This window comes from Ischnura elegans, chromosome 9 (genome assembly GCF_921293095.1).
Source record: "Ischnura elegans chromosome 9, ioIscEleg1.1, whole genome shotgun sequence".
In the NCBI taxonomy this organism is placed as follows: domain Eukaryota; kingdom Metazoa; phylum Arthropoda; class Insecta; order Odonata; family Coenagrionidae; genus Ischnura; species Ischnura elegans.
In genome coordinates this window covers 104,612,993-104,631,203 of record NC_060254.1, presented here as the reverse complement: position 1 = coordinate 104,631,203, position 18,211 = coordinate 104,612,993, and the positions used below count along the sequence as shown (strand labels likewise).

At 38.5% G+C, this 18,211-nt stretch overlaps 1 protein-coding gene across 3 annotated transcripts; it reads right to left on the bottom strand.

The window, feature by feature from the left end:
- Positions 1-5,053: 5,053 nt before the first annotated feature.
- LOC124165175 lies at positions 5,054-15,164 on the bottom strand. Of its 3 annotated transcripts, none has more exons than XM_046542472.1 (8): positions 14,735-15,164; positions 7,188-7,441; positions 6,873-7,073; positions 6,730-6,795; positions 6,568-6,627; positions 6,110-6,453; positions 5,862-6,024; positions 5,054-5,222 (listed from the first exon to the last, which is right to left on the bottom strand). In XM_046542472.1, the coding sequence occupies exons 2-8, from the start codon at positions 7,438-7,440 to the stop codon at positions 5,059-5,061; spliced, it is 1,251 nt and encodes a 416-aa protein (XP_046398428.1). In that variant the 5' UTR covers position 7,441; positions 14,735-15,164; the 3' UTR covers positions 5,054-5,058. The 3 variants fall into 3 exon arrangements, with proteins under 3 accessions (XP_046398428.1, XP_046398427.1, XP_046398426.1); XM_046542471.1 differs by lacking the exon at positions 14,735-15,164 and adding an exon at positions 7,524-7,615; XM_046542470.1 differs by lacking the exon at positions 14,735-15,164 and having other exon boundaries at positions 7,188-7,470.
- Positions 15,165-18,211: the final 3,047 nt, after the last annotated feature.

The window sequence follows — 18,211 nt, the reverse complement described above, 5'->3', positions numbered from 1 at the left end:
TAGGCACAGTAAATTTTCATCTTCCTATATCGGACCCGCGTATTTTATTTCTTTTTAGCTCCAATTGACATGCGTTACATTGTGATACTATGTTACGTTCAAATAGATGTCAGTCTTCACCACTTTTTTCACCTATATTTTAGTAGCCTCTGTGAATTTAATTGAGCCTTTGTGTCTAATCAGTTCAGACGCAACCCAACGCTCCCAAGACGACTAATCGCAGACCCAGCGGAACCTCTGGAGTTGACTATTGATGCAACCTTACCCTCAAATGTAACAGAAAATAATCCGTGTAAGTGAGGAAAGGGTAATCCAGCTTTAGAGCTCAATGTAAATTGTTATCCAATTCTTCCTACTGAAGAGGTAATCAAATGCGTAAGTCCACTCGACTTTTTTCAATTTTCTCGGATGAACTGCTTAAGAACATTTGCATAAACAGTGACGTATATGCTAACCAGAAAAATATAAATCTAGCTTTAGAGAAGGAGGAACGTATGACATGATAAAGTCAGGTAATATGACATGTAATGCTAATGTCATGCTACGATAAATACCCTAATAATCGTATGTGTTGGTCCAAAAAGGTAACAAAACTTAACAAAAGGTACTTCCCCACACTCTTGTTGGCAAGCATGCATTGTAACCGATTTGAAAAAATATTAAGTCATTTACACCTGAATGACAGCTCAATTGATGATGGAAGTGACTGTCTATTCAAAATTAGGCCATTTTGACGAAGAAATGCATAGGACAGGGCAGGTTGGCCCGGGTGGCCAACGTGCCCCGTCGTCGCTGGGCCAACCTACCCCATCGCCATGTTTACAATAAATTCTATTCGTTACAAAACTCACTGAAGCAATTTAGATTGTATGCCACACAGAAGTTATCCTTAAACTATGAGCTTTAATTATAGTACTCAACTATTGGGCCCAAATTTATCAAAACTTAAATAACACACATTTAACCTGGGGGTAGAATTTTACTGAAACACGCGCAAATACAATTAATCGCTACAACTTGTCAAAAACTGCTCCGCCAGTCATAATGGTGCTGTGGAGAAAGGGGAAGTGTACTACCAACCTTCTGATAGATTCCTAGCACGATTCAGTGTCTATTGTATGAATTAACTCGACTGGGCCATCCTGCCCCTATGGCCAACGTGCCCCGGTCTCCCCTACGTACATTCTGGGCTACAATGGTCTCGTGTATTCTTACAATGTACTTTGACTGCCTATATTGCGAGTTTTCAAAGTTCGAGGTATTGTAGCTAATTTTTTAGATCAGCAAGATGAACCCGTCACCAGTGGAGTACAAATTACGCCGCGCGACCTGCCGTGTACCTTTATATCTGTATCACCTATAAATGTACTAATTTCAACAAATAAAATTTAACTTTAACAAAAATCGTTTGTTATCATATATGCACATATCATGGGCAAAGTGCGCATTTTGCCCGGTCGTGTAAAAAAACAGTCGCGCCATAATTCTTTAACCAAACTACTTTCAGTTTATAAATTACGTAGGTCTACGCGGAAGATGCTATATTTTGACTCAACACACTTTCTGATGTGACTGAGGAACCTATTAAGTAAATTAATATAATATAAATATCAATTTGATCTTACAATACCTTCAAATGATCTTCAAAACAGAATATCATCGATAGGTAAGAGTCAGGAGCAGCCTTGAACCATTTATTCCGTATAGCTTGTGCTTAAGGCACGGGAATGAACATCTTCTCCAGGCTTTTGTTTCGACGTCGAGATGAAATTTGGAACAAAAAATCATTTATAATTCTATTTTGAATTCATGTTTTCGGTACTAGACGACATTTTTATGAAGTAAACTCCACCGATTCCCGGAAACTCTCGCCGCGCTAAAGAAGGCGACGGAATACAGCGATACTCCACTGGTGACTACTGCCTTGTGACGTCACATCTCAATCAAGATGGAGGCACTGTGTTTCAGCGCAACATGAAATTTTCCGACTTTCAAAACGTTTTAAAGTGCATACCCCAGATGCAGAAAATAAAAGTGACTATACTAATGTTTATTTTTTAGGCTAAACTTTCAAATTCAGCAATAAAAAAAATTAGTGCACTTCCCTATTGGTGGACATGAAGTCTGCCCATGGCATATTATCAAATTCTTCTTGAAAATTACGGAGGACAAATTTACTGAAATCGCGGTAGCAAATTACCTTCTATTTCATTTTTGGCACCTTAAGATTAAATTTGATGTATATTAAATCATGGTCAGATAAGAAAGGAACTGGATATTGGCCATGTTCCTTTATTTTAGAAAGGTCATCTATAATAAATATATCTAATAGAGTACTTGATGTGAGCCGATGATGAGTTGGATGAGATGGTACTAAAGACAGATTGAACCTGAAACATAGGTCTCTTATGTAGTTACTGTCATGCGTAATCTTTAAAAGATCCGAGATAAAGTCACCACATATAAGTATGTTATTTTATGACGGAAGGAAGGCTGCCAGCGTACATTCAAAACATTCACTCAAGTAACCAACCTTAGGAGGTCTGTATACAACACCGAGTAAAATCTTTCCAAGAGGACATGTTATTTCAACAAACATAAATTCAAGCTTGAAGTTTTCATTGACACAGGACAATATCTTTCCATTGAGATTCTCTTTGATATATACACACACACCTCCACCACTTCGTTCCAACCTGTCGTTTCGTAACAATATATAATTATCCAAATTAACATATTCAGTTTGGCACAGATGGTTTCAACCAGGATTCAGAAATTGCTATCGCATGATAATCACCACAAACAAAGTGGTTACGAGTGGTCAAAGTGGTCATTGAAGGGCATGGAGATCGCCTTCGGTGCGTAAAAGAATTCGCTCACTCCCATCACATTCCCTTGCAAATATTTTCCCCCCTCTTATCCATAAGTATTTAAGTTTACCGTTCTTTTTAAGCTCTCTCGCCTTAGCATACACTTTACGATTCAAAGCACTGAGTGATTCATTGACATAGATGGGGTAGTTAGGGGAATCACTGAATCCAATATCTCTTGTTGAGAAACTCCTTTTTGCTTTTCGAGCTTCCAGTATTTCTCGTGCTAAATTCGATCTCATGAACCGAACCCGGATGGAAGGGGATCTGTTGTTAGGTAAGTTTGAACGGGCCTTCAGTCTATATGCATAATCGACATCACTGGCATCTAACTTGACCCCAAGGCCCAGCCCAACTTGACAGACAAGGGTCTCCAATACCTCATCAGACTTAAATGGGATCCCGTGAATTTCTACGACATTCCGTAGAGAGTCCTGGGGCCTAAGTCCGTAACTTGAATTCTCCTTTCTCCGGAGAAAGTGTACTCTCCCGTAGTTTCCTCCCGACTGTAGTCCGTAACTCGGCGGAGAAAACATCAGTTCCTGGCCGCTACCGGAGAAAACTCTAATTCTCGGTATCGGATAGGAAGAGCAGATAGGTATGAAAAATATTGAATCCGAAGCCGGCGATACCGTGAAGAACCAATAGAAAAGCTTTGTTTCAAATAAAAAAACGAGAGGGAAATCAAACGATTATCACCTGTAATAAGGGCTACTCGTTCATCATTAAAGTTAGACTTTCAAATAAAAGAAATTGATGCATCGAAATTATAATTGATAGTGGATAAATCGATTTAAATCCATCGCAGATATATTTCTTCATTAGTACACACAAAAGAGTATATTATACCATTGAAAAAGGAGAGACTAATGCGTAACACCAAAGCATTTTTATGTTTTAGATGGAGGTAATCTTGTATACAAACGGCCGCTGTATTCATTGATGATATATATGGCATATTTTTTTGCACTTCGGATGCTTACTTTCATTGGTGAATGCATGATGAGTATGGAAAAACATAACTATCAACGTCAGTATTACATGCATTTATCCTCAAAAAGCTGAAATACACAATGTGGGAGTGGAAAAAGAAAATTGAAAAACTTTACTATGCAGAAAAGAATCGTAAAGAAAATAACGTTAAGATAAATGTGTGAATGGTACATAGTTATTCTTGCAAATACCTACGTGCCAGCAATTAGTAGCATATGTTACAATCTCCCAAAATGTTATAGTTTAGGAAACACAACAACCTGCCTCGCTACTTTTAAAAATTTCAAATACTGACAGCGTAGAATAGCGAAAACATGGGGAAAATGGTTTACTAGAGGTATATCCCATACAGCACGAACGGTCGCAAACTGGCATATAGGCCGTGATTTACCCGTGTTTTATCTCGTGTAAAAACCGTTATTACCCGAGTAGAACTGGAATAAATCTCGTGTATTTATGGTCTTATGTCCGCCACAAACCGGATAATACACGTGTATGCGCAAGGAAAGCAATTGGGGGACCGTTGTAGTTACTCAATCCGCCACCAGGGGAAAGCCTTCTTGAAATAGTGTACTGAATGACCAGAAGATGGCAGTAACCTCGCAATCGGCGGCAAATTCAAATGCGGAATCGAGCGCGCCTGGGATCGCCGCCTACTGTGGAGACTTGATGTCATTTAATAATGAGGCACCCGATATTTGCAATTCCAATTGATAAGAAACCCATATACGGAACCCACAAAACAACATCGCCTACAAATTGGCCCTTGTACCGTAACATTCAGTCAACTCGTCTTCCAGCCAAAAATTACTAAGTGACAGACATTTTCCTGGTATTCAAAAACTATTGCTATCAATTTACCCATGACCTACATTGCAATCATTAGTACAGCTGCCAATGGTAGATGAAAAAGGAAAACGCCCTAAAAAAAACCACCTTACTGTATTGGTAAGAATAATATTAACAAAAATGAATCCATCTTGCATGATCAATTCAATCCTAGTCAGTTAGCAACCAAATGATATAATAATGCATAATAATAACATTAACTATCCCTAACTTAACTATACCAAATAAACAGGTAAATAACGAAGCTTGCTAAAAGATCAAAATTAACAAACAAACTTCCACACCATTAAACATACCATAAGACTACTTATACTAAAGAGGTAATAAGGAAAGGCAACACATTAGTTCAAACATTTTCGTTTATTGACACAGAAGGTTCCTCGGCATAAAATAATTCGTCAGGAAATACATCCATTCGTCTACGACCGGCTTGCTTGAGCCACTTCTGGATCCTGTCCTTCACCGTCTCCTCAGTTATGCTGGCAAAGCCCACATTGCGAATAGCTCCCCCTAAAAACAAACAAAAAAATATTTCAAACATTTTCTCAAAAAGATCAAATAATCATTAAACAACATGATAAATGCCGAGTAGGTTGAGAAATGGGATAAAAGAAATCATTTCACTGTTACACACGTAGCTTTAACTAACAATTTAAATTCAAGGTGATTCAATGACCTCCCAAAAGGCAATGCAAGTAAAAAGGAAGTGGAAAATAATAAGTAAAAAATTAAGACAGAGTAAATGAGCTATGCTACCAATCTTGGTTTCACGCATGTACATTCATTTATGGTGATATGCAATATTAATTCATTAAATATGAAACCTTAATGGAAGAAAACTGTTCACCCTAGGAAGTAACCCATCCACAATCAGATTCACCTTTAATCATGCAGGGTCAACAGACATAAGTTGGAATAATTACCACAGAAAATGCATAAATTCTTATGAAACTGCAAATAGCTCATGAAATGTTCAGCATGTCACGTTTATTTTGTGCATTTAGAAATTTCTAGTTAAAAATGACTTCTCCTAGATACCAACATGTAGGCAATGGTTATGAATAATGAGTCAAAGACTTTAGTTTGCATAGGACAGACAAATAAGGAATGTTGCTGCTTAAGGGTTTAGTATCAACTAGCAGATCTTACCATGCACTATCATTAGCAACGGAGAAGATTCCAACATGTACTTCCCGCTCCTTTGCCCTTTCCAATTACATTGGGCTGCAAAACTGTTAGTCATTAATTTTGATAGAATTGCATTTACTATGGCAGTCTCGTCCTTCCCACCAACCCTGCTCATATCTTGATGCTATGAAAGGGCAAAAATAACAATTAGTGCAAGGGTTACAATGAAGAAAACAGACAGAATACATAAATATTTGATTTTAACTCACCAGTTTCTCCATTATATCAGGCTGCCTCACCACTGCCATTCCCTCGCAAAACTCAGCGTAATTACCAAATGGTAAATTAAATGGGAGGTCCACAGCCTCCTTGGAGGGTTTTTCCGCTAAAACCTCTGTGAATCCACTCTTCATTTTCTCCATTATTTCCTTCTGGGAAACCTCCAAGCTCATGACCTTGGAACAAAGCCTGCCAAGGTGCTTGTCAACCTCCTGAGAACATATTTTCGTCATTTTCTTATCTAATGTTTGCATGATGCTAAGCATCTTGTCAAATTTATCACTGAGCTCCTTAAGCTCGTTAGAATCACACTTTTCCAATGCCATGGTCTGACCTAGAGCAAGAGAATACTTAAATTAGTTTTATGAACCAATAGGCAATTAGAAAAAGTGATATTCCAAAATTATCATCATTGAATCATTCAAAATTTAAACCTTGACACACTCACACTGAGCATCGCGGTAAGAGGTTTCTCTTGCTGACGTGTGACATGATGTACTTCTGCCACCTATCGGAAAATCAGTTAATACAATATGAATGAAAAATATGTGAAAATAAGTATTTAGACTGGTGCAAAAAGTAAAAGCATGTCATAATGAATTCTCCATACCATTTCCACACCTGGAACCACCATCATTCTCCCAACTTACACGTTGGGATAATTGTACTGCCATGTCTGCAAAGGAAGCAAAATATGAGCAACAAAGTTTTAATTTTGACTCATCTCAAACTTGAAAGTTCAATTAAAATTACCGTCTTCACTTGAATCATCCGGTATTGCGGGAAGCAGTGGTCTCGCTTGAGTGACCACATCATCTTCAAAGTCCCGAACTTTCTTCTTCCTCATCCGCTCCCCCTTACCATACTTCATTTCCTTCCTCTTCCCGATGAATTCATCCACATCTGTCACTTCAGATATGCCCTGCAGTACGTCCCTGGCAAAATCGTAGTCATCTAAATGGTGAAAAAGAAACATCAAAGGTTTTCATCATAATTTTGTACAACACGATAATTTCACATAAGAAAAGGAGCATGGCACAAAAAGATATTAAAATGGATGTCACTTACAAAGAGTCTCTGCAGATGCATGAGTCACACGCCAAACTTCCCAGTCCTTTTGAGGCTGGGTCATTTTTTTGACCAGGGTGCTGACTTGCTGGCAGAACTTGGGAGGCCAGTAGCAAAAAAATTTACCCTCGTTGGTGAACAGCCACTTCTCGGGTACAACAGTCGTCGCCTTTGTTCTCGGGTGGTCATTGGACTTCCCCTTGCAAACGCCACTCCCAACCATGCTCCCGAAGTCCACTATCTTCCAGGCCATTCTGTAACAAGATAGTATATTAGTTATCATTAAGATTCCCAATGTCAACAGTTAATTATTACTGTACGACATAATCAACTTACTACAATCCTACAGAATGGATTATTTCTGAAACATAGAACTCCTGTTCTCCATCTTTAGTCCTTAGAGGAAGGATGATTCCCTTGCCTCTAATGGCAGTCAATGGCCACATGTCCGGACGAGCTAAATCAGATGCAATGAATATGCCAACATTGCTTGATTTTGAGGGGGATTCATAGAAATTGCTAACATTTTTGAATTTCTTTCCATAGATATGGATCACATTTTCCCTGGTTGCGATGCAATTGACAATTACAATAGAGCCATCCTGAAGGATGGCACAATTATTTGGTGCCTTTGACCCAATACTAACTTCATGGATGACACACTTAGAGTATGCTGGCAAAGTCATTCCCGCAGGCAACCTTTCAGCATTTCCTAATATTGCATTTTTGGGGCAAATAGTTGACTTGGGAGGAACAAGGGCCAATTCAGACTCCCGCCTAACTATTTGCTGCAGAGGCTTCTCACATTTCCTCACTAACTTCTTCAGCGACTGGAACCTGTTTTCAAATTTGAATGCATTGACCTTCTCCAGAAAACCAAATGCATCCACATCACTGTGCAAATGGATAAGGGCATGGACATTATGGGAGACACTTTTCTTTCCATACAGTTTGGAAAAATTTTCAACAAAATAAGCCATTAGGTTTCTAGCTCTCTTCCTTTGCTGGCAATATGTGTCACTCACATAACATCTCATTGCATAATGGAAGCAGAGAAAATGGACAAAAACATCTGTAGCGACAATTTTGTGAAAGACATAGGGCCCAGTATAAAGCATTATTTGCCTGAGCTCTGTAGCCTTCCATCTACTGAGTTCCCTCAGTGTTCTTGGCTTCCTCGGAAATTCAGAAGGAATGCTACTTGCCAATGATTCCAGCAATTGACACATTTTCTCTATGGAAGAGCTAGGTAATCTTACCAGGAGAGACCCCATCATGCAATAGGTCAGAATTTTTCTCATGATACCCAGGCAAGTGAGGTGCATGTAATCATAAGGAAAATGCTTTATCATGTCCGTCCCTGGAATCTCTTCAAGTGGAGAGCCGCCTTTATGATGCCCTGCTTGAGTCCTCGTACGGAAGCTCTCATTAGTCCTCAGTGCTGCATCAAAATCATTGAAAACTACATGAGAAGTTTCAAACTCTCCCTTAGTGGTACACCTTCGGCAACTGTAATACCCCGTATGGCTTGCAGTTTGGGTAGCAAAGGAAAATGCAGGAGTATCTAAAATATAGGCACTTATGTCTATTGAGAACCTTCTACCATTATAACTGACTCCTGAAGGTATGATTTTGGTGAGCTCTCCTTTGAATTCCCTGAAATATTCTGAGGCTGAATTAGGTTTACTAGTTCCATGAAATAGTCCAACCAGAAAAGGTGGTATATTTGGAAAGTCTTCGAAGGATAAAGCAATGGGCCACAACTGACTATTGGTACTCTTTGTTAGCGGCACTCCATCAATGCAACAATGGAGCTTCAATATCTCCAACTCCTTCAGTTGAGGGTACCTCTCAAGGTGAGTCAACAGCTTGGATTCTACTCCAAAGTGATAATATTCACCTCCAGCAACCCTTTGAGTAGGCGTGTCTCTAGGAGTGTTCAAAAGAGTCCTGGCATCTGAAGGCCATCCATTAAAGCAGCTGTGTTCCCCTAAGATTTTAAGTACCTCAGTTACTTTGGTTTGGGTCACTCCAGAAGCAGCCCATTGCCTCAGCTTGTCAAGAATATCTACTGGATCCCATTCTGTTTCGCTATCCGACTCTGGATCACTCTCTGACTCAGATGGCATTTCATCAGAGGCCAGAAAAACTGAAACATCACTATCAGGTAGTTCCCGAACATCAGCCACCTCATGCTGAGATTCACTGCCATCCAATGAACCTTCATTCACCTCACACCTCTCCTGATGTTCCTGCTCCCCTAAGCACAAATTATCTGAACCCAGAAATTCATTTGACATTTCGTTTGCCCTTCTACGTTTGTGACGATCACTACAGGACATGAATTCCTTGCGATTTGGCATTATTGAAGGAACCACAGTAAGAAGGGATGAAGTAGCACCTGGAAATTTATACAAAAAATCTTTTAAAACTAATAAGCGTTCAGTGGAAGATAAAAAGTGAAATTGTACCATTAGAATTCTTTTTTTAGAAAAGAAGTCTTTTAGAAGAATTTAAAGAACTAGAGTGCTACACGAACGCTGAATGAATGAATGGACTAGAATGCAAGATTGCAGAAATAACCACATCTAATTCTGTTCAAGCATTCATGCAATGCCAGATTAAGAAAAAAATACTGTTCTCACCACAATGCACACTCACATTTGCAACTTCCAACAACAATGAAAAACTGCCTGCATGATAGCACATTAATATTTCGTTCTTGGTTACATGCAGTTGCAAGCTAAATTGAGAAACTGATGCAGTTCTAACTATTTTCCACACGAGCTTCACAATGACTTGACATACCTCACACATTACAAACTGAACAGAATTGGTTCACACAGTTAAGTCACCTTGCAACACTTTTTGTCATTCAATAGGACAACATACCACATGTAGCAGACAATACACTTGTGACAGAAACGGAATTATTTTCTCACTGAAGATACTCTTTGAGTTACTTTGAAAGTAATAACCTATACTTCCACGTTTGATATATAGATCGCAGCTCATGACAGAAAATTTCATGTCAAAGCTACACCCTAGAGAAAATATTGCTACGCTGCAGATTATATTACTATGAAGGAACCCTGTAAACACAAATAGCTGCTGAAGCGCTGCAGCAGCGCTACACCGTAGCGCTGCAGACGGTGCCCACGCGCTGCTGACGCGCGACAGCAACCTTCAAATTTCCGTTTTTTGAATGCCACACGCGCTGCTAGAGCGCCACTGTAGCGCTGCAGAACAGCTGCGGCAGCGTAACGGAGGAGCATCACGAGCGCTGCTGAACAGCTGCAGCAGCGCCGTTCAGTTGCTGCGGCAGCGCTGCAACAACCGTCTTGTGATGCTGCGGCACCCGAATTTCGCTTTAATTCTTATCCTTGCCAATTACTACCCGGTGGCCTATCCCCAAAAGCAATTCCATCATTCATGTGCAGGTCTGAATTATCATCGCTGCTATGTTCGTAGATATGTCTACTTGTCCGGGCACTAGTCAGCCTGGATGGTGAATGAAGAATTAGCCATTGGGCATACGCTATGAAAGAGTACTGAAATAAATTATTAGGTCTTGATTGAATTACGCAGTTCAATCAAGACCTAATAATTTATTTCAGTACTCCATAGCTTATGCCCAATAGCTATTTCTTCATTCACCATCCAGGCTGACTAGTGCCCGGACAAGTAGACATATCTACGAGCATAGCAGCGATGATAATTCAGACCTGCACATGAATGATGGAATTGCTTTTGGGGATTTACGCTGAAAGCATATCATCAATGAAAAGGTCCGGAATAACCTGCATAACTATGGCCACAGGGTAGTAATCCAAAACGAAATTACCTTGAAAAGAAGTTTGGCACACAGGGTAGAATTCTATGACGGTCATAACCTAGAAAGTAAAATTTCCATAGACTTTCACTCTAGGCTTACCATCAGTACTTCACTCAGCCAAAACAGCATTAGTTCTCAAATCTCGAATCAAAAAAGAATGCAAAATTAAGAACTGGTAACCACTCCATACAAAGCGTACAACAATCCTCAGAATAACTAAGCATACCTTAAACACAGATACTTACTCACCATTCGCTATATAGCATTATCCTTACAGCAGCATGAGTTTTTGGTAGAAGAATAAAATCGCAAAAATTCAAAATATGCTTCAAAAATTTATTTTCAATGCATCTTTTAATTTGCATCCCAAAAAGTTACAGAACAAAGAGACAGTATGCAAGGCCCGATTTAAATAGCAATTAATGGCAGAGGAAGTTTCTCTGCCCTCTCCTCAGAATATAAATTTGAAAATTAGAGAATAAACAAAATTCATGTTAAGTAATTAATGCATGATATATCAGCAGAAGCAATGCAACGAAAAATCATCAAAAGCAAAGGCAACAAACATAGTACTCAATATAGAATGAGAATGCACCACAATTCCTAGTTACAGAACAAAATGACAGTACCCAAGGGCAGAATTGCATGGCATATAATAGCAGTGGAAGTTTTTATGCTCTTTCTTCGAAATACAAAACTGAAAATTAGAGAATAAACAGTGGTCGTTTAAAGTAATTATGCTAGACACATCAGATGAAGCAAGAGTAATTCAATGAAAAATAAAATCATATATTCATAATAATGCAATAGTATACACAATCGCTGTCAAAAACGGATCTCCTTATCCTGGTGCAATTGCTGGTACCACTCTCCTATCTTTTTATTTATTTTACCAAAACCAACATGAACCAGCGTAGGCTTCTTATCAGCATCTGAGGAAATACCAAAGAACACACATAAAGCATCTACTGATACAAAAGACGCAATCAATGGGAGACCAATTGTAAATGGAGGGAAGGAATAACTGACAAGAGTAAAAACTATACCAAGAATAGCTTTGTAATAATTATAATATTTATCATGATGAATCATAAGCACGCAAGAGGATTCCCACATGCACACCACACGGTCACAACAATGTTACATACGCCAGAAAATTACACTCTCTCATTTATATAAAGGCTAAACTTGCCAAACACTCATGAAGGCAATCTACCCTGAAGCTAGAACTTGCAAAAACATTGTCAATATTTTCTAATTTGTTCCCAGAAGGTTCAGTGAACACACTCTTGAAGTAGGAATTCAATATATTGGCTTTCACGAAACTGTTTGCTAATACTTATCCATCATCGTATTTTAGCGATCAAACGGAAGATATTTTACATTGCTCGTGCTTCCCTAACACCAGACCAAAATGCTTTTGAGTTATCCCGTTACTCCTCTACCAGTGTTTTCATTTTAAAATTCATCAATGCATTCCTGAAGGCGTACCTACTTAAGCTTTAAACAACTTATATTTTTTAATTAGTAACACGAGATAATTACTGGATAAATCAGTATTGACATCTTCCATTTCAGCAGGGCATTCTCTCTGTCGCTTTAATGATTTTTTCACTCCCGCGTCAGCCCGTCTCGTTAGACAATCTTTTTAGTATTTTACTAAAAAGGTTGGCTAACTAAAAACTTTTGAGCTGTGAACTTTTCCTGTGACATGCGTTACAAATTTCCTATTTCACTGTTAATGGAAACCTATATGATCATTATTTTAAAGCTTATTTCCAATGGTTCCAAACATAACTACGACCACGTATGTAAACAAAAACACTCACTCTAAAAATGTGTTTATATTCACCATGAAAGAATGCCAATTCTACCTAATTTCGAGGAGAATTGAATTTAAAGTAACTAAAATTATACATTTTAAAAGAAGATGATAAATTCTTACCTAATAAGAATCCCCAAGGACGATCAACAGTTTCACAACGTTGGCCGCCTCAGCAATCTTCCCAAGCACCCTGGTAAACAATCGCGTATCGCGTAGCGGAGGATTGTTGCACAAACTCGCATTTGCAGCGTTCCAGCAGCGTGCTGCAGGCATGCTTTGCGCATGCGCTGCTGATGCGCTGCAATTGCATGTTTCGCCAGCGTGCTGCGAAAGAGCGCTGCACAAGCGCTGTTACCGCGCTTCATTGAAACGGAAACGAACTTGCAGCTGTGAAACCCCTGTGCAGCGCTGCTGCAGCTATTTGTGTTTACAGGGAAACTATGTTATACTTTTCTATTGCTGCCTTTCTTGATGCGATCCTAAATCGACCGTGTAAACATTCAATTTCATATTCGAAAAACTTAACAGAAAAACGACTAGAATAATCGAAAACTGCATAACGCGAAATGGAAAGAGAAAATTGAGAAATCGAATGAAATACTCATATAATACAATGCAATGTATGTATAGAAAATAACATTAGTCATGCGAAACCGACATTAAAATCAAGTATTAGCTAATAGACCATTTACGCCGTAATGAACAATTTTGCTACCAATTTCAACATCTATAGGGATGTTCTAGAAAATCAACATATGAGCATTACCTGTATATAAGCATATCATTAAGTCGTATTCAAAATACGAATACATATATATGCCGCCAACCTTTTCAAATAATTACTGCGCTGTTATCACAATCATTAAATTTCCTAGATAGTACACAGACATATAGTTCAATTCAAATAGAATTTACGGAATGGGTCATCTCCATCAACACTGGCTTGGTATATTTTCAGGTAAAATAAACATACTTATAACAGTTCCAGTTTCAACCCCTCTGTCCTCATTAATATATCGCCATTAATTTCGCCGTAACCCAAAATATCTCAAATAGTGTAATTTCCAACAATTATAGCCATATCCGGGACGATTTAGACCATTCAAATCAGAGTTCAATTTCAAAAGCAAGTCTGTGCAGCTATATTTATTTATTCTTAAATCAGGTAATGTAGCACTAAAGTGAGCTCCGTGACGGCACTTTACGGCAAGACGACGCTTCTGCCATTTTTTCATCCTGAAGTGGCATCCATGAAGCTGAGATAGCAGACTTTATCCCACTTAAAGCACACTTCAGCTTAAGTTCCGTTTAGGAATTCGACCATTTACTTTTACACCAATTCAACATCATTATCTCCAAACCTTCGACTTCACATCGACCCTGAAAACTTTACGGGAAATCAGATTTATCACGAAATATATTTTCATCATTAAGTATCCTATAGAACATTATTGCTCCAACTACTATTCGTACCTTCCGGCCAAAAACTTACTGCCGGATTGGATTAGATCCGGAGAAAATATAAACATTCCATTTCGTTAACAAAGTATCGCAATTGGTAATTAAAAATGTGAGAAAGTATTACAAAAGCAGCAATTCGTGAGCAATTGAGTGTGATACTCAGGCAAGGCAGAAAACATCTCTCTCTTTCGCACAAACACTCGCGGACATGTTTACACGCACAAATGGACTTAGACAAATTGGAGTAACTTCCATAACACTTTAAAATAAATAAAACACATAAAACACGCATTACATGTAGTTAACGCGATGCTGAGGGAAACAAAACCACTCATAATTTAATACCTCAATGGACAAGAGGATAAATTCTCTGAGCCACGGAAATGTAAATTTACAATAATAAACATATTAAAGAAATACTCTTACCTCAGAGAAGCCCAGGAAAGATGGATCGCCTCGAAGAACAGAAAAAACTTCTTGTTTGCTTGACGCAAAGATGCGGCGTCCGCTCACCAACCACGTGGTCGCACCGCGGTTTCCCACAGATTTCACGGTGAATTAAACCGTGGATGAATTAAATGGATGAATAGTATGAATGAAAATACTAAATATGAAGGATGAATAAAAGGATGGAATGGATTTGTCGGTACAGGACAAAACACGAGGGGTGATGATGCGACAAAAATGAAGTGGTGATGATGTGAAAAATGAATGATATTGTAATGAACAGGATGATAGCGAATATGATATGATAGATGAAGCTCTTAAAAGAACTGATGGATAGTTTAAAAAAACCACAAAATCTTCGGAAAACCGCAAGACGTTTCACTGAGCGCAAGTACACAAGGCAACGAGGCAAAAGAGAATCACCGATTGGTTGGGGTTTCCACGTCGAATCGCACGAGTTATATCGTTACGTGATTGTTTTCCCAGCGTTCAATTTCTGTTGTGCGAGGCTATGGCGTAGATAATTCGGAATTACTCAGAATTTTAAATTGATCGACACCAGCATTCTAGTTGCAATTGATGATTTATTCGTTCATAAAACATTAGGAACATATATATGTCGTCCTAAGAAAATATACACCTGTATAATATATGCCGCATGATGATTCGTTTCATGATTATCACCAGATTAAGCTGGGAGAATTCTGCTAGCATTAAGGTAGACGACTCAATTGAATCATCAATTAAAGTTTGCATCATGCTTAGATTACTGCTGGCCACAGCATATACAGTACTAAATTTTGCATCATATTTTTTTGTACATGATAAGGGTCAAGGGAGTCGGCCCAAATTTACACAGAAAGTACACGTGTAAAAATGGGCGAATTCTCGACTTATTCCTTACACCGAATTTCGACGTAGCATACACGAGTAAAATTCTCCCCGTGCTGTATGGGATATAGAGAAAACAAAGTAAAATTACCCTTACTTGTACATATTTATTGCTCATCATATCACATACAGCACTACAACGCACACATTTCTATCTTTTTAATGCTTATAATCATTATATTCGGAATCAACTGTTTCAATAAATATCTTGGCTCACAATAAATATAAAACACTATTATGTAACACTAATAAAACATGATAATCGGTTTTCCAATCACTTTGCACACACTAAAAGAATTTGCACTCCTTGAAGTTCGAAAGGATTCTTTACACCTCACTTCCTACTCATCACTAACGACTTAGAATCAGATTACGTTATTTCACATTAACATTGCGAAGACAATTAAATGAATAGGTTGAAACAAATTGCTAAACCAGTTATTGTGACACCAACAAACTTCGAATTTCACTATCACTCTCACCGTAACATGACCAAAACAAAAACAAACAACAACACAACGAAATGCGTGAAATGTAAACATTGCCAAAACCTCACATCTCACAACGGGAATTGGAAATAGATGCAATACGTAATAAAATCAAACAGAACTTAGAAGCGAACAAACGAATGAAAATTAACAGGCGTTCGATGTATCCCCTGTCGATTTCTGAAACAACAATGCCTGTTCGTTGTCCGTTTGAAGTCTGTTGATAGCCTGTTGGAGATTAGTGAACAGAGTATAAACAGCCAACGAACAATCTCGGGTCACTCACAAGTAGGAACAACTTACGAACAGCCTACCAACAGTTTGTACTCTGTTTGCAGCTTGTTCCTTAACAGGCAGGCAACAAGCATTTCGGGAACAATAGTGAACAAGCTTTTAACAGGCAGGGGCCGGTTGGTAGTATGTTTCACCGAACAGGGAATGAACAGACAACAGTGAACAAACACTAAACACCCTATCGATTTACGTAAAAATGATGCCTGTTCGCTGTCAGTTTGGAACCTTTTGGAGATTTTGAGAACAGATTATGAACAACGTACGAACAATTGTTTTAAGTTTCGGAATTTGGACAACAATTTGGATTAATCCAAATTTAATTGAGTACAAGGAAGTTTGATTGAATCCAAAGAAAATATCATCTACTTAAACAGTAATTATATACGGTTGAATTCATTATCACGATTACCATCAACCACGGATGACGGTTATTGAAGTGAGCACGCAAATTATATTAGCTATCTGCTCGGCTTACGCACGTTAAATACTTTACTTCGCCAATTACAGGCAGGGGCCGTATGTTTCAGCCAAAGAGTATGTACTCTGTGGTTTCAGCGGACTGGGAACGAACAGACAACAGTGAACGAACAGACAACAGTGAACGGACAGTCAACAGGCAAGGGCCGGTTCATAGTCCGTTTCACGGTACAGGGTACGAACAGAAAACAGTGAACAGCCAGTGAACAGGTTCTCAACAAGGACGGAAAGATAGCGTGGTGCTGCTACCTACCTATAGAAGATAGCAAACGCAAACAATGACGCCAATAACCGATACCGTTATCCGGACAGTTTACGAGCACATGGTCGACTGTGTTATGGTGAAGTTGTTGGTTGCGGAGAAAACAGTTATTTATTTGATTATTATTTAACCTGTGCTAAATGCCCGCAGTGACGAATTAAGTAATTCGTGCATCCATTCAGTGATAGTGAAAGTCGTGAAGTGATATTTGTTCTTGAGTGTGTTTATTTAATAATTTATTGTGTCTCTTAAGTTTTTGAGCAAGTACTGAGATTTGTATTGTATTTGTATTATGCGTATGTGCGTTACGTCGCCAATAAGAACCAACAAACATTGTCAGAGTGTCTTTCTTGTAGGTTTGTTTGTGAGAAGTGAAATCATCGTGTTCATAAATATTCTTTAAAGGCGTGTTTCTCTTTTAAAATCACACGTATTATATTGACATAGTGCAGAATCCGAGTTGTATTAATTTAAGGAAGTACATATTTCTTTGATGAAGGCATGTGAAATATTTGTTGATGTAGTGGTTGTTCTGTTAATGATGACAAAGCTTGCTTTTCTGCAACTATTCAAGATTTTTATAACTTATGGAATATGTGGAAATGCACAATAAAAGTTTTTCTTACAATCATTCAAATGAATTTCAACTTTTAATTCTATTTTAACATAAATTATCTCTTGTCTATTATGTCCAACTTAGCAACAGCGAACAGTTAAGGAACAAAGTATGCGCATAGGGAGAGAACAGACAAATAACCATCTTCCCACATTGTCACAGACAAGGAACAGACAAGGCGTTCCAATTTACATTCTACGAACAGTCGCCTGCCTGTTCTCTCTTGGTCAAGGAACAGGGAACAAACAACCTAAGAAAACAGGCAATGAACTGACAGCGCACAGTCCCCTGCCTGTTCATTGTCTGTAGTCCAACAGGTAAGGAACAGAGAATGCTGCTTTCTTAACAGGGAGGGAACAGACAAGTAACCCTTTTCTCACAGACAAGGAACAGACAAGGCGTTCCAATTTACATCCTACGAACAGTCG

Excerpts from the sequence above, each read along its gene's own strand:
- LOC124165175 (XM_046542470.1), bottom strand. The coding sequence starts at position 7,470 with ATGATAACTAATATACTATCTTGTTACAGAATGGCCTGGAAGATAGTG. Across the intron at positions 6,796-6,872 it reads GGATGATTCAAGTGAAGACG|ACATGGCAGTACAATTATCC; the intron begins GTAATTTTAATT and ends CTTCCTTTGCAG. Across the intron at positions 6,628-6,729 it reads TGGTTCCAGGTGTGGAAATG|GTGGCAGAAGTACATCATGT; the intron begins GTATGGAGAATT and ends ATTTTCCGATAG.